The 24649-nt window shown below is 46.7% G+C and overlaps 1 protein-coding gene across 1 annotated transcript in view; it reads left to right on the forward strand.

Annotated features, from left to right (window-relative positions):
• The window catches only part of CIT (citron rho-interacting serine/threonine kinase), a 1473679-nt gene that overhangs the window by 747684 nt on the left and 701346 nt on the right, over positions 1 to 24649 (forward strand). The window contains exons 25-26 of the mRNA XM_086942878.1: positions 16525 to 16722; positions 17435 to 17628. Coding sequence (XP_086799004.1) covers positions 16525 to 16722; positions 17435 to 17628 — 392 coding nt within the window. The remainder of the gene's footprint in view (positions 1 to 16524; positions 16723 to 17434; positions 17629 to 24649) is intronic.

The raw sequence follows: 24649 nt of genomic DNA on the forward strand, positions 1-24649 counted from the left end.
CACCATGCAATATCTGCCACTCGCATCAGCTTCAATCCCTGCTGGTATAAAATGCACCCCCCGCCTGACCAAGACCGTCACACCCCTAGAGTAATTCGAATCAGATGAAAACACTCTACATGAGGCCCAGCGAGATGCGAACAAAGGGGGGTTGCCTGACATTAAGTGTGTTTCTTGGAGCATGGCAATGGACACTCCCTGTCTGTCTAGGTATCCTAAAATCTGCCTTTTTTTCCCTCAGGTTGTTAAGCCCGCGTACATTCCAACTACCCAAAGCCAAAGGAAAACAAAACAACATGCTACATTTGCCCCTACCCTATGGAGGGAGAGGTTGCAAAGGGGCTCGCCCGTTGGGGAACCGTATCTAGGGGCGCCCGACTTGCCCTACACCTCCTTACTCACACCCATAAGATACCTGGGAGCAACCCGGTCATCTATCATGGGATGGAGGTGGGTGGCCGAGCACAAAATGTTACTTAGACCAGTGAATAGTAAGTCAGTAAAAAGTACCTCACCGGAGACACAGTGCCTCATGGCCGATCATGATCAGTGATAAGGGTTATATGTAACCAGTCAATTTCCGCGCCATTTTCAGTCTTGCTGTTCCATCGGTGAGCGCGATATGGAGCGGCATCCATCCGCATCCCCCTCAGCCCGGTCTCTCTTATGCTGTTTGAGGAAGTCCTCCACTTGTTGTGGATTTGCGAAGAAGTGATGTTGGCCTTGGTAAGAGACCTTTAGTTTTGCAGGGTAAAGCATGGCATATGGGATCTCCTGGGCTTGTAACTTCTTTTTGACCGCCACAAATTTACGCCTGGCCTCCTGTCCTGAAGGGGTAAAATCTGGGAAAAAGGATAATGTTGTGTTGCCGTAGCCAACCGTGCCAATCTCTCGCGCACGTCGTAGTACCGCGTCGCGGTCTCTGTAGTTTAGAAAGCGTGCAATGATGGGCCTTGGTGTTGCCCCTGGAGGAGGGCGAGCGGCAAGGGATCTATGGGCTCTCTCCACAATGAGGTGTGGGGAGAAGGATTCTTTCCCAAACAGTTCAATCACCAGGTTCTCCACAAAGAGCTCAATTTTCCCCGTGTTTGTAGATTCCGCCAGGCCCAAAATGCGGACGTTATTCCGGCGGGACCTAGCTTCCAAATCCTCATTCTTTTCTGCAATTATCTTGAGGAGCCTGTCCATTTGCGTAACTTGACGGTTGGTAGAGGTGGTCCCATCTTCCAGTTCGGAGGTCCTGTCCTCAGTCTCCTTGATACGGGTATCCTGTTGGTCCAGTTTCGCAACGACGCCATCCATGCAGGCATTCATGGTGTCCATCTTGGAGTCGATTGTCGAGAGGCTTTGTTTCATGCCTAGAAGTAGGGTCTTCCAGTCCTCCTCTGGGGGGACCGACGTGGTAGGGCTCCCCTCCGGTCCCGGCATCGTTCTGGGAGTCTTCCTGGTCTCGAACGGTATTTTGGACTGTTTGGCGTCGCCACGGCCTATGACGCGTCTCGGCGTCCACGATGTCGCGTCCGTAGGGTCCGCCAGATCCGTGGTAGTCGTAGTCCGAGGGGGACTGCGGGCCTGGTGGAGGGGAGGAGGTTGTGTGCAGCCCACTCGGCGACCCAGGTATCAAGTAATTGGTTGTTCAGGTCCCCGCAGTATAGTTTGGGACGTAAGATTGAATTATCGAGCCTCTGGAGTGACTTAAGCACGTTTGGTGGACTCGTACCATATGGCTGAACCAGGGTGGGCCACCGTCCAGGGCCACACGAGGATAGTGGCGCAGGTTCTCAGGGGGTTACAAAGAGGTCCGCAGATTCGGATAGTGCACTGCCAACACTGTGCGGGTGGGAGAGGGCCGCTGTTGAGGGCTTCTGACCGCAGCGCTTCAGATATAAGCGGTGGCGCCAGTATTACAGGCGTTGAACAAGCGCTGGCGGCGCAGGCAGTGGCGCACGACTGGGGTTCCACAGCCCAATGGAAAAAACGAGGCAAGGAGGATAGGTCGTGGTGAGGCACCGTGGAGGTCAGTCCGCGCACCGCGTCACCTCAATCTCCACAGGGGCAATGCGATAGCGCTCCGGCCTTACACCAATATGGCCGCGAAGGTGGTGCAGGATATCCCCAGGGTGGCGGCACACGTGGCAGGAGTCGCAATGGGGGCACTGTCGCCGGTCATGGGCTGCGGCGACTCTGGGAGTACAGGCGACTTGCGGCAGGTATCAGCATAAGACAGCGAGGATCGTCACGGGCCCGTTGATGGTCCGGGCGTTATGCCACGTGGTGAGCCGGGGCGGCCTTGTTTTAGTGACCCCGTGTCTGTCCCTCCGTGGGGCACCAAAGGCGGCGTCAATGTGGGGCTCTGGGGTAGCGATGTGTGCTGGGTGGTGGGGGCCAAACAGGGGCGGCAGCCTCGATGCAGGGCCTAGCGGCGGGCCTGGGTCGATGTCTCCCAGTGAGCCCCGGAATGAGAAGGAGGGCCGCGCGGGCAGGGCCCCACGGGGGGGGCGGCACCCGGGCCGAGGAGTGACCGGTCGTCTGTGCCGTGTTGGCAAGGGGCCTCTCACCTCTTCGTTGGGCACACGTGGCAGGAGTCGCAATGGGGGCACTGTCGCCGGTCATGGGCTGCGGCGACTCTGGGAGTACAGGCGACTTGCGGCAGGTATCAGCATAAGACAACGAGGATCGTCACGGGCCCACGTTGATGGTCCGGGCGTTATGCCACGTGGTGAGCCGGGCGGCCTTGTTTCAGTGACCCCGTGTCTGTCCCTCCGTGGGGCACCAAAGGCGGCGTCAGTGTGGGGCTCTGGGGTAGCGATGTGTGCTGGGTGGTGGGGGCCAAACAGGGGCGGCAGCCTCGATGCAGGGCCTAGCGGCGGGCCTGGGTCGATGTCTCAAGTGAGCCCCGGAATGAGAAGGAGGGCCGCGCGGGCAGGGCCCCACGGGAGGGGGGGGGACGGGTGGGGGCGGCCACCCGGGCCAAGGAGTGACTGGTCGTCTGTGCGGTGTTGGCAAGGGGCCTCTCACCTCTTCGTTGGGCTGCTTCGATGGGCTTTGCAGCCGCAGGAGAACTTGAGCGCCACAGCCGTAGGGGACGCGGGAAACTCCGTCCAGGCCTCAGATCCCCGGCCTCTCCTAGCGGGCTCCCCAGGCGTAGAGGCACCTCGGGGCAGCAACGGGAGCCGCTCGCGGGAGACGGGGCAGATTACTCCGTCATCCGACGTGTCCCACAGGAGATGCAGGTATCGGCGTGTGCCCCTCGGTAAGGCGTTTCAGGGCGTGAAAGAGATGGTGTGCCTACTCAGGTCAGGATGGCATTAAAGGATACATTGGAGCTCGGCCAGGCGAGAGCTTCACTCGGGTGCAGCCATCTTGGTCCGGTGCCACCTAGCGCGCCCTGGGATTTTGATATTTAGTGTGTTTTATGTGCACAGTTTTCCAGTTTGTCTTACAAATTGTACCTCCATTTTGTCTTGTGTGGAAGTTTTAAGTGCTAATCTTCTTAGGATCCTGCTGCTAAAGGACTAAATTAAGAGAGGAGGAAGAGGCAGCATCTCTTATAAGAACAACCTACCTGTAGTAACACTTTTTATGATTGATGCTCTGTATTTTAAAAGATGCATCATCACTCTAAGTACACCTCTCTTTGAGTAGGTGATTGAGGATTTGTCTCTATATTGTGCTTTGGCAAACTGTGTCTTTTTCAGCAAATGTGTGCAGAAAAAGCACAAACCGAGGCAGAATGGATTTCAATGGTCGCTGGTGGCTTCTCTTTGGAGCCCTTGCTTTACATAGAAATATGACTCAGTGACTGGAGTCTAAGGGTGCCACCTAGTGCACCCAAACATTTCTGGATTTAATGTGATACCTAGTGATATTTTGAAATATGATGAATCTGTAGTAATTAGGAGTACTTACTAGAAAAACCACAACAAATGCAGATTGAATATTTACCCCTGAATTTCATGCATGCAAAATGATAGGTTGTGATTGCTATGGATTCTTTAGCTGAGGACCTCTTGCATTGATGTAGACTGACTGACTAGATTGAAAAAAATTAGAGCAGCTTGTTAGACCCAGTTCCCCTCTTATTGAGGTGAGAGGTCTGATTTTCTGCTCCAGGTGTCACTTATATAACAGGCCTTTTGTTCCGCTCTCGTTTTACTGGCCTTTCCCAATCGGTTTCTTCAATGTTTTATCTTTCATACAGTCAACCATGCTAGCTCAGTAACTCATTGGTCAAGTTTACTGCATGCTCTCACGGGATCCCATCTGAACCAGGGGGATCTCTGTCTCACACTTCGTGGGAAAGGAGTTTCTCCAGTATTAGGGTGTCTTTCATAGATTCACATGCTTGAATATTCCCCGTCGTCGAAGTTGGAGTCCCACGGCAATTAAAATAGCAATAAATACTAATAACATATGTTTGTAAAAACATAACACATAAAATATACACTAGAAATAGTTGCAAATACCAAGTTATAATTCCTTCATAGGAATACATGGCAAGAGAGAAAAAACACTTGTAACATATCCTTGTCATTATTTTAGTTCAAACTACAGCCAATCAGGCACAAGCACCCCTCCAGAACCTTCTCAAAGCTCAGTCCCTCAGATTTTCTACCGCACGTTGTGTGAAGGGAGACTCCCTGAGCTCTGCTCAGTTTTTTCTACTACTACTTATTTCAAGTGAATTCTACTATGTCTTCAAGAAAGAAGTCTTTATATAGACCTTATTCTTCTTGCGGGAAGTTGCTGCTCTACTCTGAAGATCCCCACAAGAAGTGTATCTACTGTCTTTATCCGGACCATGAGGTAGGACCTTTTCCACTAAGACCCTTAAAGATAGGGAATGTCATCTCCTCCTCTGGTTACAAAGGTTAAAGGACAAAGATTCAGCTCTTTCTGACGCAGAAAGCCTGGTGTCAGGAAAGTCAAAAGCTGCCTCAAAACGTAGCAGTGTACAGGAATTGCCTTCGAGGCTCCTGTGGTGTTTTCACCTCTTCCTGCTATGCCTACGCCCACGAGATCTGACTCTCAGGCGTCTTCGGCTACTTCACATAATGTTTCTACCAAAAAACATGTGAAATCGTCGACGGTAGCGTCGACGATCATTCTTTCCGACGAAATCTGCCGTCTCCGGCTCGTCGACGACGACTTCTGCTTCTGGCTCGTCGACGACGGCAACGTCGACATCATTCATGCCGACGAAGGTATGCCTCAGCTTTAAAACGGTCTTGTCGATGATACCAATCGCCTCGTCGTCGCAGAAGACTCTCTCGTCGACATTAAGATCTTCGTCGACGAAGGTAGTTAAGAGGTCCTCCTCGTCGTCCATTCTGTCGACGAGTGTGTCGACGACAGACCCATCGACGGCAGCTCCGTCGGCTTCAGCTACGTCGACGACGGCTCCATCAACGCCTATACCGTCCTCTGAGTCTGTTTCAACGACGACGATATCATCCTCTTTTGCTTCAATGCCACTGGTGTGGCTTCCTTCGTTAGGGTCTGCTTCTTCTAACGTTGACCCATTTGCACCAGCGCCGACAAGTCCCTGTGGACCAGATCTCCATTCCAAGTGACACACAACCTCCATCTCCCTTGTTTGCCACAGGTTCGGAACAGGACTCTGGTTCTGAGGAGGATGTAGATGATTATTTTCAAGTGGCACGAAACCCGTCTGAATTGGTTATTAAATGCCAGGACGATTGAGATGACCATGAAGATCAGTATTTTCAGGAAGAAGACCATTCCATTCAAGTTCCTACAGCGACACTGCCGCTGTCTCTCATCTCCAATCATCAGCACATGACAGATGACAGAGATTGCTTGACTGAAAGGCAGCTCTTGCTTCACCCGCTTTTAAACTTGTATGAATTGTAAAATTGCTTTTAAACTTGTATGAATTGTAAAATTGAAACTTACAAGCCAGCATTTTGCACGTGAGAACCTGAGCACTTTAAAATTGAACTGGTAACGAAGAACAAGACTGACCTTGATTTTTAACTGTGCTGCGCCGTGTTTTAAACAAATGCCAGAAACCGGTCCCCGGGAGCTTGTTTCCTTCCCAGTGTAAGAATTGGCTTTTGTAGTTTGGTTTGCCCTGTTCCCATCATGCACTGGGACAGGAACAGACTAATTTGCATACAGCCAGGTTCTGAAACTGGGATGGTGCAGTGAGCTAAAAAACGGTGTTGGATCTAGCCCTGATCTCTTGACTGGGTGAGAGCTTTCTGCTTAATTCAGAGACTCTGTCCCTCACCACCCCTTGTTGTAAATATTTGTGTTTTAAATAAGGCATCCTTTGTAAGCATTTGACAACGATTGAAATAAGTATTGTGCTTAACTGAATCTGTGCCCCTGATTACCTGCTGGACACCCGATCCGTCACGGCTTGTGCCGCTAGCACGGCGGGGTCCTTCCTCCTACAACAGCGCTTCCGGTAGCCCACACCAGTCAGCGCTCTAGATTCTCCGGAAGGCGGCCCCGCCCACTCCTGCATACAGCGGAGTGCGCAGGGCGGATTCGCGCAGCGACGCGCAGGCAGCACGCCTAAGTTGCGCCAAAGTCAAGCCCTGCCTGTCCTCGCCAGGCCGGCGACAGGCCAATTCTTTCTTGACCCCCCTGTTAATCCTTCGACAACTAAAAGGTAAAAATAATATAACATTTAAAATGATTACTTACACTCGCACAGAGCTCCTGTCTCTTAACTCGATCCAGCCAGTAAACGTAGACCCTCCTACCAAACCCAGTCCTCCTCCACCACGCAAACTGCTAACATGCCTATATGGAAATGTGCGGTCGCTCCCTAAGCACGCACTAGAGATCTGGGACATACTTGATCAAGAAGCCCCGGATCTTTTCTTTATAACCGAGACCTGGCTATTAGAAACATCTGCCCCGGACATAGCTGCAGCTTTGCCCTCTGATTACAAAATAGCCAGACTAGACAGAACCTTGAAACGAGGGGGAGGGACTGCAATAATATACAAAACGGAGATTGAAATTAACATCATTGCCACACATCTAGTCACCTGGGGAGAGTTTTTAATCTTCTCTCTTGCTTTCAATAGGAAGGAGTCATGGAAAGGAGCCTTGATCTACCGACCCCCAGATACCAGAGCCAATTTTGCCACCCAGCTAGTTAACATCTTAGCACCCCACATATTGGCCTGTAAAAACTTCCTGTTAGGCGATCTCAACCACCACATGGAAAAACACGAGAACCCTTATACGGTGGAACTAATGAACAGTATTGAGTCCCTGGACCTAAGACTACTCGAAACCGACCCCACACACAAAGCGGGTCACACGCTAGACATTGTATGCACCAACTCCCAAGAAACACATATAAATGAACTAATTCCCGTCCTATGGTCAGACCACGTAATAATTAAATTCACCATCAAAACCAATGAGCCCGCTCCTGAACACCCCAAGGAAACAAAGATGAGCCGCCCATGGAAAAAGATTAACCTAGAAGCGTTCACCAAAACCTTTGCACCCCCGAGAGTAAGCGAGGACATTGAGCTGGACAAATCGGTACTAGACTAAATCGGTACTAGACTTTGACTCCCCAATCAGTAAGACTCTAGACCTTATAGCCCCTAAACTCCAAATAAACTGCCTGAAAATGAAATTGCCCTGGTTCACTGATGAGTTGAAAACCACTAAACAATCTACGAGGAAAGCGGAACGACTATGGCGCAGAACAAAAAACATTGATGACCAATTACAATACAAAATTGCACATAAAGAATACATGAGCAAAATAGCCACTGCTAAGAAAACCTATCTCGGGAAAAAAAATAAAGCAGCAGGAAATTCACAGAAAGAACTCTATTCTATCGTAAAAGAGTTCTCTAACCCCCTTGCCTGCCAAAAGGTCGCACAGGAGTCTCAGGACTGGGCCGACAAATTAGGTATCTATTTCAAAGATAAAATAAATATAATTCATGAATCATTCCCCACAGAAACAGGCACAACAAGTGAAGTATGCCACGCAGACCTCTCTACCACAAACCCCATAAAGCAGAACCTATCTGACTTTGGAACAATTTCTGAGGACGAGGTAGCTGATAAGCTAAAAAAAAAGCGAAATCTGGATCTCCTAAAGACCCAGCGTCTGCCCAGATCTTAGCAAAACTAGCACCCGCCCTGGTTCCCATACTAACATCTATTTTTAATGCGTCCCTGACATTCGCCACCTTCCCCACTCCCTGGAAAGAAGCCATTGTGAGACCAATCCTGAAGAAAAATAACGCAGACCCTAAGCAACCGATAAATTACCGCCCCATATCTCTGTTACCACTTTTCGATAATACGATGGAATTCATTATCAACTCGAAGCTAGCCAAATACCTGGAAGGACATACGCTCCTGGACTCCTCGCAGTCAGGATTCAGAGCTTCTCACAGCACAGAGACTGCACTGATAGAGGTGGTGGACAACGTTCGGCTGACGCTGGACTCCAAAAAGTCGGCTATCCTCATCCTGCTAGACCTCTCGGCGGCCTTCGACACCATATCCCACAGAGTCCTATTAAAGCGACTGGCGGGGATAGGTGTCGAAGGCCAAGCCCTTGGTTGGATCGAAAGCTATCTTGCGGGGCGAAGCTCCAGGGTCAAATCAGGGCCTCTTTTATCAATGGCGATCGATAACGATAAGGGAGTGCCCCAGGGCTCAATTCTGAGCCCGACTCTATTTAATATTTACGTATCACCATTGGCCAAAATAATCAGGGACTTCGGCTTCGACACAGTGTCGTACGCCGACGACACTCAAATCCTCATAACCCTTGGCCCTGACCCATCAGAGACAAGAGTGAGATTCAGGAACTACATGTTAGAAATAAAGGCCTGGATGACCAATAATTTCCTGATGTTGAATGCAGGCAAAACCGAAATAATGCTTTTCGGCGCTGCTAAATCAATCTGGTCACAGGAACTCGGACCTTGCCCATCCCCGAAAAGCACCGTTCGGAACTTGGGCATCACCCTAGACGACAAGCTGACCATGGCACCCAACATAGACAAAGTAGTCCATACCTGCATAGGCCTTATGAGAAGCCTAAGGAAAATATTCAAATGGCTACCCCTGCCTTACCGTAAACCACTGATACAAGGCCTAATCACCAGCCGCCTTGATTATGGCAATCCACTTTTGGCAGATGCGAATGAAGGTATACTAACTAAACTGCAGACACTCCAAAATGCAGCAGCCAGACTGACTCTCGACCTGCCCCCATGCACTCCTTCTGCCCCATGCCTGAAGAAATTGCACTGGCTTCCAGTCAGAAAACGCATAAGGTTCAAGATCTGCTGCTTAGTGCACAAATCAATATATGGACAGGGCCCCAAATATCAAACTTCAGGGATACTGCCCGGAATGAACACTGCGCTCTTCAAACAAAAATCTCCTAAAAATACCAAGAGTTCGAACTGTTAGAAATGGAGATAGGAGCTTCTCAAAGGTTGGCCCTATGGCATGGAACTCCCTGCCTATGCCCTTAAGATCTAACCAGAATCATACAATCTTCCGGAGAGAACTCAAAACACTACTATTTAAGGCACCGGCGTAATACCCCTTTTTTCTGCTTCTCCCAAACCCTCGGTCAGCGCTATGAGACCGAATGGTGATATGTGCGCAAAAATAAATACATACATCCATGTTGGATGATTACAATAGGTGTTTCCTGCCATCTCACCAGGGTTCCCCGGGGCCAAATGCACCTGCGCCTTCTACGGCTCCTGCTGCTGCACCACTGCCACAACCAGCAGCGCCATCTCCTCAAGTTCAAACTTCTGTTCGGATACACACTACAGTGTATCCTGATGAGGAGGATGATGAAGATGTTTGTCCAGAGCGAGACGATGGTGAAGTTCGGGATGATGACGATGATGATGGTAATATGCCCGAATGGGACGATTACCAGATACAGACCCTACCCCTGCCTCCCGTGACGCCAGGGGATTCCCCTCCTGTGGACATTGCAAGCTTCCACCAGCTTATGGACAGAGCGGCTCAACGCTTTAAGCTGCCTAGGGTCCAAAGAGATGAGGACTGTTTTCTATACGACTTCAAAAGTCAACCTTTTAAGCAGGTGCATACGGTTCCTATCATCTGGAATGAGGGGGTAAAATTGATTAAAACGCCGAATTCCATCCCGGCACAACTGCCTCGCTTAGAGAAGAAGTACAAGGCACCACATGGTTCAGCAGCTTGCCTGATTGCGCAGCCTAAACCTGATTCTGTGGTAACCCAGGCTGCTCAGCGCCGCTCCAGGAACCCAACTTCTCCCATTACGGCTCCTCCTGATCGGGAAGGTCGTCGCCTTGACGCCATTGGGCGTAAATTCTCTACAATGGCCTCTACTACAGTGAGGGCGGCAAATTCCTTAGCCATATTGGGGCGCTACGACCGTCGGATGTGGTCTGACATGTCTGCCTTTGTGGCCCTCATCCCGGAGTCCTCCAAAGCAGAAGCTTTAAAGATCCTTCAAGAGGGAGAGAGAGCGTCTGAAGAAATCATTGACTGCGCTGTAGAGATCGCTTGCACTAGCTTCCGCCAGCTCGCAGGAGCAGCTGTCTTACGACGTCAGGGTTGGCTCCGTTCGACCTCTTTTCACCAGGAGGTTCAGGCGAAAATCCTGGATATGCCGTATGACGGCGAGTCCCTCTTTGGCGCACACGTTGACGAGGCACTGCAAATGATAAAAAAGGACACCGACACCGCTCGTTCCTTAGGCACTTTGCAGTTACGTAAGCAGCCCATTCGTGGTCCGCGCGGACGCAGCACCTCCTCTAGTTTTCGTAGTGGATCCACTCAATACCGCTCCTACAATCAAGGAAATCAGCGATATTCTGCCCAGCCACAACAGTCCTCCCGTCAGCAATCTTCTAAATCCTATCGAGGGAAGTCTTCCTATAGAGGTTCCGCTTCCAAGAGACAATGACTTGCTTTCACCACACAAAGTTGGGGGACGAATCTCCCTGTTCTCTTCTCAATGGTCCTTAATCACCTGGGACCGTTGGGTACTGGACATTCTAGCAAAGGGCCATGCTCTGGAGTTCGTCAAATTTCCTCCTCACACTCCTCCATCTGGCCCACCTCCAGCCCACCTCAAAGAACTTTTCAAACAAATTCTTATTATGATCCAAAAAGGTGCCATCAAAGTGATTCCCAAGTCTCAAAAGGGAATGGGATTCTATTCCCGTTTTTTCCTAATCCTCAAGAAGACAGGAGATTGGTGTCCGATCCCGGATTTACGAGTACTGAACAAGTATCTCAAGTGCCAATCCTTCCGCATGCTAACGCTCGTGAAGATCTTGCGTCTTCTCTCCAAGGACGACTTCATGACCACCATTGACCTCCAGGTCGCCTATTTTCATGTGCCAATTCTTCCACGGCATTGGAAATACTTGCGCTTCCGGGTGGGACGGAGAGACTTTCAGTTCAGGGTGTTGCCTTTCGGCCTACGCTCCGCCCCTTGTGTCCTCACAAACGTTTTGGCTCCAGTGATGGCTTACCTGCGTCTGCAGGGCGTCCAAATTTTTCCATACCTGGACGATTGCCTCATAAAATCACAATCTTGCAGCCAGCTGTCTCGGGATACTCAACTCTGTCAGAATGTCTTTCGCTCCCTCGGTCTTTCCATCAAAGCCGAGAAGTCACAGGTCGACCCAGCTCCCTGCAGAAACTTTCTAGGTGCCACTCTGGATACGTCACTAGCCAAAGCATTCGTGTCTCACGAGCGTCAGCTGAAGATTCTCCGCCTGGTGGCTCTTATTTGTTCAAAACAGTCCGTTTCAGTCCGGATCTTGAAGTCATTTCTGGGGATGGCGTCATCATGCATCTCTCTGATCCCAAATTGCAGGCTATAGACTCGCCCCGTCCAAGAGGAATTGGACAGACAGTGGCGTCCGGTCACCAGCTCTTTCAACGACCTGATCTGTGTAACCGCTCGCATGAAGGCGGCTCTCAAGTGGTGGGCACAACCGTCCAACATTGCAGCAGGGACTTTGTTCCTCTCCACCGCTCCAGCACTCGTTCTGACCACGGGCGCCTCCTTGGACAGATGGGGCGCGCACCTTTAAGGGCTGTCTATAGAGGCCAAGTGGACTCTGTCTCAGCGCTCTTGGCACATCAACAGGCTGGAATTGATTACCATTTTTCTGGCACTCAAATCATTCCATCGTCTGATCCAGGGAGAATCGGTGCTTATCCAAACGGACAATACGACCAGCATGCACTATGTCAACAAGCAGGGCGGAACCAAATCTCCTCTCCTGTCTCAACTAGCTCAGACGATCTGGAATTGGGCACTCAGTCACCAAATTACCCTGACTGCAGTTCACCTACCAGGCATCTCCAACCTCCTTGCGGATTCCCTCAGCAGGTCTGCGTCTTCAACCCTGGAGTGGGAATTACATCAGCCAACGCTCGACTCAGTTTTTCGACTGTGGGGTCGTCCGCCCTTGGATCTCTTTGCAACCTCGAAAAACCAGAAATGCCCATCTTACGCAAGTGGGCATCGCCACCACGGATTGTGCGGTAATGCCCTTTTGATGAACTGGTGCAATCTATTCGCCTACCCCTTTCCTCCGATTCCGCTGGTGCCTCGTGTATTGTGGAAAATGCGGAGACAGCCTTGCCACATTCTCCTGATCGCTCCCAGATGGCCTCGACAAGCGTGGTTCTCTGAGCTGCTTCTCCTCTCACAGTGCGAGCTCATCCTCTTTAATCCTCGAACGGACCTTCTCACGATGGACAAGGGTCAAATTTGTCATCCGGACCCCTCCTCTGAAATTATCGGCATGGAACCTGAGCACCTTGAATTTGCCCATTTGAGTATTTCCCCAGAATTCAGACACATTCTTGCTCTAGCAAGATCTCCGTCTACAGTTAAGACTTACAAGCTCAAGTGGAAGAGATTCTGTCACTGGTGCGCAGCTCACGACATCCATCCTGTTCATTCCACGCCGGCTCAGCTGCTGCCGTTCTTTTTACAACTGGCTCAGTCAGGACTTTCCCATTCCACTTTAAGAGTTTTCTTGGTGGCAATTTCTCCTCGCTCTGCTCTTCCAGAGTAATTCGACAGTTTTTCAAAGGACTATTCAGGAAGTTCCCGCCCATTCGGCGGCGTCCTCCTACCTGGCATCTCAATGTTGTTTTGGCACAATTAATAAAGGCACCATTCGAACCTATCCACAAAGCGGATTTAAAGTTTCTGACCTGGAAGGTGGCCCTTCTTCTTGCTCTAACCTCCTCACGATGAGCGGGTGACATTCACTCTTTCACCATTAAGCCCCCTTTCATCCAATTCAAATCGGTCTTTGTGGTGCTTTGCACTAACCCAGCGTTTCTGCCTAAGGTGCTTACTGATTTTCACATTAATGAACCTGTTTTCTTAAAAACTTTCTTTGCCAGTCCCCAATCTCCAGCAGAGCAACGCTTACATTCCCTGGACATTAGGAGATGCCTTACATTTTACATCAACAGGACTGCGCCCTTTTGCAGGTCCGATCAACTGTTCATTGCTTATGGGCGTATGCGCAAAGGACGTCCTGTTACCAAGCCAACTATTGCACGTTGGATTTCTTCTGCAATTGTCTTCTGCCATCAGAAAGCCGGCAGGCCTCTTCAATCTACAGTGAGGGCTCATTCCACCAGAGCGATGTCATCCTCTACTGCCCTCTTTGCTGGTGTACCGCTCCATCAAATTTGCAGAGCAGCCACGTGGTCCAACAGGCACACTTTCACGAAACACTACTGTGTGGAGGCCATCAACTAAGCTGATTGGGCAGTGGGACAGGCAGTGCTTCGCAATCTTTTTAACTAAGGTGAGCCTCTGTCTTCCCCCCACCTTTATGGTTTTATATGGCTGTTGGGATTACTTGCATAACTTTCTTATGTCTCTGAATTTTATACATGCGCTTGCATTACTGGTTCGAGCATCACACCCGCTACTACTGCTCACTATTCTATTCAAGCATGTTAATCTATGAAATACACCCTAATGCTGGAGAAGAACAATTGTTACTTACCTGTAAACAGGCGGTTCTCCAGTATTGGTGTCTTTCTTAGATTTACATGCGACCCACCCACCTCCCCTCAGAGGTTTGCTTCTCCTCATATACTCTTTGGTCATTCCTGTGCTACGAAAAATCTGAGGGACTGAGCTCTGAGGAGAAGGTTCTGGAAGAGTGCTTGCGCCTGATTTGCTGTAGTTTGGACTAACATAATGACACACCGCACAAACCGCCACTGCTTATGTGATTTAAGATGATACTATTTTTCCCACGGCCAATTTACACCTTTTATGTTGATTTCTTCACCTTGCATTCAGCAGGATTCATTCTCTCTTTGCAAACCTTTCCAGCATGTCTGCCCAAAAGAGGAAGATTCTTTCCTCCGATCCATTCGATTGGGAATCACAGTGCTTTAGTCCCATTAGACTTCATTGCCACCATCTTGACCTGTCAGCAGAGATTCGGACGAAACAGTTGACCAGAGATCACTAATAAAGAAATGGTTGTGGTTATCTTTGTGAGCCTGAACTGGAGCTTAAAGAAATATGACTAAAGGGTATTTTCTATTATGTAATTATGCCCTGAGAAAGCTTTTTAATCCTCTGAATGACTATTATAGCAAGAGAACATTATTACCGGTAGAATACTGTTCAAGTAAGCGATGGGCTTGGAAGGTGGTTTACTTGGTATCACCTCTAACTTAAAGTTAGTGAACCACAGCCACTCTGTTGACATTTTCCTGTGCTGTATGAGACAATTTGATTGTTTATGCTTTTAATTCTTTTTTTAGCTAAGGTGGTTTCTCATTTTTATTTGAATTTGAAGATGATGCACACTTTTTGCAGACTTTACAAGTGTTTTTTCTCTCTTGCCATGTATTCCTATGCAGGAATTATGACTTTGTTATCTGCAACTATTTCTGATGTGTATTTTATGTGTTATGTTTTTACAAACATATGTTATTAGTATTTTATTGCTATTTTATTTACTGTGGGACTCCCACTTCGACGACTGGGAATATTCAAGCATGTGAATCTATGAAAGACACCAATACCGGAGAACCACCTGTTTACAGGTAAGTAACAATTGTTCTTCTGAGAGTACTTTTGCAAGATTGCTTGATTCTATCTGAACAAGCATTGACCATACATACCAGCCTCCTGTAGATTTTTGGAAATGGATCATAGCCCAGAGCATCTCTTGTTAGTCTTGCTAGTGGAATTTAAGTATGCAATGGTAACCATACTCCACAAACATATTTCAATGCCGAATGTGAGTGGAATTTTAACAATAAAAGTCTCCCACTGAATTGTCTGCATACACCGCCACTTCCAGTTTTGTCCTATTTCTATGATACATAAATGCATCCTATTACATAAACTGAATGATTAAGGCTTTAGAGTTGTATAGTTGAATTTCTTGCTGCTTATGTGATTTAAGATGATACTATTTTTCCCACGGCCAATTTACACCTTTTATGTTGATTTTCTACACCTTGTATTCAGCAGGATTCTTTCTCTCTCTGCAAACCTTTCCAGCATGTCTACCCAAAAGAGGAAGATTCTTTCCTCCGATCCATTAAGTTGTGAATCATAGAGCTTTAGTCCCATCAGACCTCATTGCCACCATCTTGACCTGTCAGCACAGATTCGGACGAAACAGTTAACCAGAGATCACTAATAAAGAAATGGTTGTGGTTATCTTTGTGAGCCTGAACTGGAGCTTAAAGAAATATGACTAAAGGGTATTTTCTATTATGTAATTATGCCCTGAGAAAGCTTTTTAATCCTCTGAATGACTAATACAGCAAGAGAACATTATTACCGGTAGAATACTGTTCAAGTAAGCGATGGGCTTGGAAGGTGGTTTATTTGGTATCACCTCTACCTTAAAGTTAGTGAACCACAGCCACTGTGTTGACATTTTCCTGTGCTGTTTGAGGCAATTTGCTTGTTTATGCTTTTCATTCTTTTTTTTAGCTAAGGTGTTTTCTCATTTTTATTTGAATTTGAAGATGATGCACACTTTTTGCAGACTTTCAATAGCAAAATTTTTACTTAAGTTATGAATGTGAGAAGAAATAGAGTGAACATTCACTGATACTGGGTTTGCTTCTAGTTGTTAATACTTACCCTGATCAAAGTTTAGCACACTATGCGACAGGATAAGAGTCTATCCAAACTCATTTCCACCAGAAAATATGGATTGCTCGACCAGAGAGATTGATCCAGTAGGAATGCAACCAACATTTCTTTGGTTTAAGTAAAACCTATTGGACCTGTCTCTATTGAGCACCGTCACTGTGTAGGCAGGTTTCCATTGCCCTGTTGCCTGTTGTAGTGGTTCCTGCTGATTGTGTTGTAACTTTATTGCGCTCTGTTCGATGGGTAACTTTCAGTCCATTTGAGGCTTTTTTTTAATCTCTTTTGTACGTTCCTGTTCTTTGTTGCATGTAGTGTACATCTTCATGCCGTCTTTTAATATGTGTTGAATTACACTTTAGGTGATAACTGACTTAGAAGAGCAGCTGAACCAACTCAGTGAGGAGAATTCGGATTTGAACAATCAGAATTTCTTCTTATCCAAACAACTGGATGATGCTTCTGGGGCGACAGAGGAGGTGGTGGAGCTGCGGAGCGAGATAGACCATTTGCGCAGAGAAATCACAGAACGAGAGATGCAGCTCACCAGTCAGAAACAGGTGCTTGTACATTTGCATCTATTCGTGGTGTGACATCCCAATATATTTGTAAAGCCTTAAGAGCTGTTCCTGCAAGGTTGCAGAGGATATTGAAGTTACATTAACTACGCATTTTCTGAAAGCCTTTAACATTCTCTTGTGTGGTCATTTCTAATGTGCTAGAGGCTCCGTCTTGCTCTTGAAAACCCCAGGATCTATGTATGCATTGTCTTTAGCAACCCCAAGACCATTGTCTGGGTCCTTCTTTTACACTTGTTGTTAGACATTTACTTTGTCCATTAGAGTGCGTCCCAACTTGTGGGATACTGCTGCTAACTTATTCAAACTTCTTTCTTTGTATGCCTCAGCATCTCAAACTTTAGAGGCAGTTTCAGGCCATTGCCTGATATATGTGAGTTTCATAGCATGTGGCAAAATCATAAATGTCGTAATACAGTTTAAATGTGCCTCTGTGAGTCTGGTGGTGTGCCATAAGTGACAAAGTGCAGCAAGCAACTGAAGTGTGTGGCTTGGGCAAAAAGATATAAGAGAATACAGAATGAGCAAGACTGCAGGTGTGGGTGACCGCAGTTCAGAGAAGAAAGAGTTTGAAAGGGAGCAAATCTCCACTTAAGATAGATGTGCAGTTACATGTGATAATGCCAGGAATGATTCTTTGTTTAGGGATCAATTGCTAGGAAGGAGACCTGTTGATTAACTAATTTCTCTGCAGACAATGGAAGCTTTGAAGACCACATGCACTATGCTGGAAGAGCAAGTCTTGGACCTGGAAGCTCTAAATGATGAACTGCTTGAAAAGGAACGCCAGTGGGAGGCTTGGAGAAGTTCTTTGGAAGATGAGAAAAACCAGTTTGAATGTCGACTTCGGGAAGTGCAGAGAATGTTGGACACAGAGAAACAGAGCAGGTATGATGTGTTCAAAGCTCCTTAATTCTGTCTGTTTCAAATAATTGTATTGGAATTGAGTCTTTTTGACTGATTTTAAATGTTTTCTCCCATTCCTTATTGGCAGTTACTGATCAAATCAGGGTAACTACCTGCTGTGGAATGTAGTATTTCAGTATTAAACAGCCATCGAGTGAAGACGCTGTGACCTAGCAAGTTGAAGTTTTCATTTGCAGTTCAAAAGTGATTTAGGGTTAACTAAAATGAATACACAAAGTTGGTGTTTGTCTTTATGTAGCTTTCCTATTTGGTCTAGTTGGATAAAGTAAAGGCCTGTAAAGTAAAGTTCTTTCCAAAAAAGATCAGCTGTTGTCTCCATCGATTCTTTAATCAACATTCCTATTCTTTGTGACTGATGGGCTCAACTAGTTTTTCCTTTTGACTGAGATTAGGCGCATACACAATCTATATGCTAGTGAAGTGACATTTAATATTCAAAATACACCAATCACTGCAATTTGAGGCATAAAAAGACTCTGTCAGGGCTGCCTTCTGCTGTGAACAGGGATTGGCAATACACATCAGATACTCCTTCCTTTGAATGTGAATTTTCAGATCAGGCCAGAGCTCAGTGTTATACATACACTTATGTTATATATATGTTTAGTTCAGTGATTTGATAAATCATATAGAAATACTACTTGTAGATCATGGTGTCATTCTTGCTAGTCATAAACTTTATATATTTTCATCTACACTTTATACACAAATAGCCAACTTGACTTTTATCTCTCTGTTGTATATATCTAATTCAGACGTTCTGTGTTTAAAAACACACAGTGCCATTTAGTAGGCCTATTCTTGCCAAAGGCAGGTTCTCAACTCACTGGCCATGCGCTGGGACACTCTTTGAGTAGCTGAACGTGATACAAATATTTGTAACATAACTAGAAGATGTTAAAACATCACTACTAGTTTAAAGCAACTAGGCATTCTGTGGAATCTTTTATGCACCGTGTTGTAAGCTAACATCACATTACATGTCTTTTCTTTGTGGAGCAAGGATGTCTGAATTTTTTTTTTCATTTCTAATTTTGATGTAGCAAGTATTGTATTGCACCACTTAACCAGAGTTGTTTGCCCCTTATTGTTTCCCCTGTCGCAAGTATGTGTTTAGAGGCAAGTAGGACTGTTATGTTGTGTATGAAATGTTTTGTTCTCTGTTTCACAGAGTGACAACGTGAAAAGCTATTATTTTGCCCAAATATTTGTTTGAGACTCAGTAAAAGGAAGGGAAATGGGCATATAGCTAAGCTCGCTATCCCATTGAAGGTGTTGCAGATCTTGGAAATTTAATATTTTCAGCCCTGTAAACATCTAGAAAGATGTTCTTGCCCTCTAATCCAATTAAGTTATTTTCTGAAACTCCTGCAATCCAGATTCCTACCGTTTCTGGAATGCAGCTGAAGTATTTTACTGCCAAACTTATATATTGGAGATTTTCTTGTGAAGATATTGGGTTATACAAGTGGGAGTTCATTCAGATGTATATATGTTGGTACTTACTGAAATGTGATTAGAAGAATTGTCACAGTTGGGCAGTCTAGTACCTGTCCTGTTCGGCAGTTTAATATTGCATCGCAAACTGGTAAGGCGAAAGTGTTGATGAACTTGATGTAATCTACAAAGAACTTTGGTGCTAAGGATAATTTGCTGTATACTTTGCAATTAGATTTTATCAGAGTAATTGAGGAAGGCAGGTAGTCTCAGTTGGTAAAGGAGTCCACCTATATTGGGCCACATACCCTTGATTTATGAATGGTTTCTAGTAGTGCAATAGTGTTTCAGCATGAAGTTAGGCTTGCAATTTGGTCTGGCTCATTCATATATTGTTTTCTGTACCTTGGTGTGTTTCCTCTCTTGTTATGTGAAAAGGATATGGCAGACATCCACTCTTTGGTTATCTAATGGAAAGGTAGGCACTTTTTCCTTCTCAGCTAGATGGATTATGAATACGGATGATCAAAATCTCGAACCAACTCTATTAAAAAGCAGCTTATGAATGCTCCTGGATTCTCTGAGCAGCTTTTAGTTTTGGTAATCCTGCCTGTAGAAATGTAAGATTTGATGTTGGAGGGTTTATTGAAATGAGAATAGAGCATATCATAAACTTTCTCTTTCTATGCATTGGTAAGGACAGATGAAAGCTTTGAGTCGGTTTTATGCTCCTAAAAGTTTATCAATAATCCCTTAAAGAAAGTGTTTAAAATAATTATTGAACTATCTAGGAGTTGGAGATGGATTCAGTGGAATTCCATGGGAAGTAATATTCCTGATACTACCTCTATTGTCCTCCGACTAACAAGTGTGCCAGGCATCTCCAGTAGATACAGTGAACCACTGCTGAAATTGGTACAGCACTTGGCTAAGTATATGCTCAGAGAACAGAGAAAGACTTTTTATGCAGTGGTTCCTTCAGGCCTCTTAGTTTCAGATCAGATCTCCCTCAAGATTATCACCCTCAAACAAGTCCCTGAAGGAGGAAAAATGTCATCACATGAACCACTCTTCTTTTTCTTCTTGCTGATCCAAAACTACACGGTACAAAAGGGGGTGGTAATGGACGGAGCATTTGAACCAATCAAACACTCACACCCAGTCAAAAAATCTGGGTTTAATCCATCACCGTTCTTTAGCCCACTCTGCCACCCCAGTTCAGACATGGCTATATGCAAATCAGTCTGACCATGAGCCTCATGGGAACAGTCCAGCTCGAACTGCCAAGCCATGCCTTCCCTGGACCGTAAACAAGCTTCCAAGTACAGGTAAGACTCCTTCAGCTCCAACTACGCCAGAGCTGAAGTTGATGGAGAAGTAGCTGGCACCGTCACATGTCGTTCAAGACCTGATGTGGTTTCCAACTCTACCTCCACAGTTGGGTTCTGTGCCCATCTACCCAGTGTACCTGGTTTTGGAGCGGATTCATCTGGCTTCTTGTGAGCCATGATGGACCATTTGCTGGAGGGCAGCTGCCCCTTTGCTGTGTCAGCTGGTCCTATGGGACAAGTTGGCTGACCTATTGGTCTTATACCTTCCCTGCTCTTGGTGCCATAAAGGTTGTTCCAGCACCACCCCAATTAATAGCCCCTATTCAACTGACATCACCTACACCAACATTGCTGCTGATATAGGCTCCAATCGCTCATGGATTGGCGCCAAGGCTCACCCCATCATTTACATCAGCATCGCAGTTGGCTCCAGCCCACACTCTAAGCCTCTGCACTACTTTCGATGCTGTTATCTGTTCTAGCGACAGAGCCTTGTTTTGGAGACCTTGCTGGGTGTGGAGACACTGGTCCAGGATGGACACCTTTTTATTCACTAGAATAATGTAGATATCATTAGTAAGAATATTTTTAGCCTTTCCATATGGCTATGAAGTCTGATGGCCATTTTCAGCAGGGAGATAATGTAGATTGTCCTCCTTCTGATCCTCTGGCACATTTCTCTCTTGGATTGCCTGGTTAAGGTTGCCGGTCGCATGCTTTTGGGACGTTTACAGGATTGGGCGGAATCAAATAATATCCTCTCAGACCTACAGTACTGGTTCAGGGCTGGGCTGGGAACCGTAGAGCAGGCTATAAACTTAAATTTATTAATTGGCAAGTATGTGCATATGAAAGGTGGCAATCTTTTTTCTTAGTTTTTATTGATTTAGCTTCTGATTTTGATTTGGTAGCCCACGATAAGTTATAGGCAACAATGGCCAATTTGGGCGTGGATGCCACAATTGTGAACTTCCTTAGAGATTTGTACGCCCAAGGTAGAGGCAGAGTACGTTATGGCCTTAATGGCACTTGTACCGAGCCTTTTATATAGGAAGAGGGGTGCGCCAGGGATGCGTAATGGCCCCCTTCCTATTTAACCTCTACATTAACAGCATAGGAGACATACTGGCAAGTAAATGTGCAGATCTACCCCAGGTGGGACAACGGCCTATTCCAGCATTATTTTATGCCGACGATACGGTTTTATTGGCCTGCACTCCCATTAACCCTACAGCGTCTGGTGGATGAATTTGTTCAGTATATGCCTAATTTGGGGTTAAAAATCAATATAGGTAAAACCTTCGCCATGAAGATTGGGAAGAAGGCCACCCGCTGTCGCGACATTTCCATTGAGGGTTGTACTATTCAGTTTACAGAGTCTTTTTCATATTTGGGCATGGTTTTTAATCAATCAGGGTATTGGGAAGGGGCTATCAAATTAAGGTGACTCCATTTTATGAAAACAAAAATGGCCCTACTGAGTTTTGCCAGCCAGTGTGGCTTTAAAGATCCAAGTGATGACAATTTATAATGTAAAGTATAGATCCTCTGCCATGTATGGGGCTGAGCTATGGGGGCATGGAAAGATTGATGTATTACAGCTTGAAGAAAACGCCTTTCTTAGGTCTCTCCTCGCACTCCTGAAAAGTAGCCCAACATTTGTGTGCCACTCTGAACTAGGTGCCCTCTACCTAGCAGACCTGATTAGGGTTCAACCAGTGCTATTATGGCACAAAATATGGTGTTTTGATCACACTACTTTAAATCGAGCCATAATTGCCGACTGCCAAAAATCCCCTACGGTTTTTAAAATTCCATAGCTCAAGTATGTGCACAATTTTTTGGTAAACCTCGCCCATCCTGAATATTTTACCCTCCCCGAGAGCTTGTCCAACATGCAGAGGAAAGCCCTAAAATTGAAATGTATCTCTTTATTGGAAGAAATCAGATACACATCTGAAATCTGTAAACCAACTGTGTGGAGTAACCAATTGATCTTGACTAGTGTTTACATGCAACCATACCTAGCTAATGTCTATAATCCTCACCACAGGTTTGTGCTTACCCGTTTTCGGCTGGATATTTTCCATCACTTAATTAGCTTCTCTAATGTTATCAATTGGTCAGCTGACCTAGGGAACTGCACGTGTGATGATATCTTATCTCAGAACACCATGCACACCATACTTTTCTGTAAACACTACTCATCGTTGAGACAGAAACTCATAAAACCTTTGCTATTACAGTTAGGTTTCAGACACTGTCGCCCGGCGTAAATCTATTTGCTAACGCTACCAGACATATGTACTTGTTTTGTAATGTCGCGTTTCTTGTTGGCTGTCATCAACTATAGGAAGCAGCTGTAAATAGTAATCATGATTGTGTCGTGATGACACTCTTTTTTTAATACTGTGAGCTCGCTTATTTTTTATAAGGAAGAATTTTGTATCTTGTTTTAAATTGTATTTTTGGTCATGTTTAATCATTGTTACTGATGTATTATGTAGCTTTTATGATTCACTTTGTGACTTCGAATAAAGGTTATGTTGATGATACTCTGGCTCTTCAGGAGTAGTGGTCTGGATTCTTCCCTGGGCATTGATGTAGATCTGTCCTGCACCACCTGAGATGGCTTCTTTTTATTGTGTCAAGAAAGGCCGCAGATGTTCGTGAGATGCCCTTACCTGCATAAGATTATGATCCTAATATTCATATGGGTGATCTCAATGTATTAAGGCGTTAATGGAGACAATGAAGGAACCCTGACCTAGCCATCCTCTTCTCTGGTGGTCAACAGAACCAATGCTTGCCAATACAGGCCACATCCAGGGGATCCACCTTTCCTCTTATTGCACCCATCCCCAGAATGTTTGCTGATACAAAGTTGTTCTTCCTCAAGACTCAAAAACAGGCGCCTTCTGCACAAACCCTCCTGGATAGAGAAGCCACAAAACTGAAGGCTATTTGTAGAAATCAATGAAGTCTGTTAGACAGCTCTTGTAGTTGTAATTTATTCTTCAAGTTACATCTCGGTAAATTCCAATGTAAGTCTTAATATAAGCCCCATCAGGAGCAGCCTCCTGGCGGCTCAGCCCATGTTGGACTTGGCCCTTCTGGCAGGTTCACCCCTAAACTTTTTGCTTTTTGAATGTGAATTGGCGGCAGTGATTTTTGGTTTCTGCGCATTTTCACTGTGTCCCAGTGGAAAGTGCGTGCGCAATAATGTATGCGGCGTGTATGTGTCTGGTGTGGAAGTGCCACTTCTAGACATGGGTGGGCGTGTGCAGTGAGTGTGCTGGCATGTGATTGGCTGGAGCTGGCTGGTGAGCCTGGCTCCAGGAGTCTGAATGGGTCTGCCCGGTGGTGAGTGTGGAGATTAGCATGAGTGATGTGAGGGGCTGAGCACATCAAGAGTGCACACAAACCAGCTGCGACTGGTTTTTGCCCTCACCCTGAAGCCAGACAAAGGCATACTGTATATAAAAAGGGGCTGTGTCCCCTTACAATCTGTTCTTTCTGTTCCTGATCTTGACTGAGGGGGGCTGCTTCTACTGGGTGCCAGGAGGAACCGCCACTAGGACCACCTTCCTGCTGAAGGGACCAGTGAGATGGCCCCTGGGCCCAGCCTTGCCCCTCCACCTTGCTACACTTCTTGAGGGACCTTTTGCTGGTCTTTTTGGTTCCCCTCAAGCTCCTGGGAGCGCTGGATTTTCCTCAAAGCGCCTGGGAGCACTTTACTTTCACCTCGAGGACCTGGGAGCGCTTTTGTTTGGCACTAGCGCTTAGAAGCGCTGTGATTTTCCCCCTAGCGCCTTGGGAGCGCTCTCTGTGCCAAGCCGGTGCCCACCCGGCATCTCCCCCACTAGTTTGCGGCATCGCGAGAGCCCACCTCGCATCTGTGCTGCTGGATGACATATTGAAAGTCACCGGAGCCCACCAGGCAGGGTTGCCGCTTTGTTTAATTATTTAGATCCCGAGGGTGCCTACCCCTCACTTTGCCCCATATTTGTCGCCTCGAGAAAACCTTCACCGCCGCCGGCCCGGAGGACACGCGGGCATAGGACTGTGCCCGCCTCCATCCCGCGCTGGGATTGGTCCCCCAGCCTTGAGGATTACCGTTGCGTCATCCCTGGGCCGCGCAGGGATTGGTCTAGCCTCACGGGCTTCCCTGCACGCACCCAGGAAGCAGGAGAGCCCCGGAGAGCAGTGGCAGA

Source organism: Lissotriton vulgaris, chromosome 11 (assembly GCF_964263255.1).
Source record: "Lissotriton vulgaris chromosome 11, aLisVul1.2, whole genome shotgun sequence".
NCBI classification, from domain to species: domain Eukaryota; kingdom Metazoa; phylum Chordata; class Amphibia; order Caudata; family Salamandridae; genus Lissotriton; species Lissotriton vulgaris.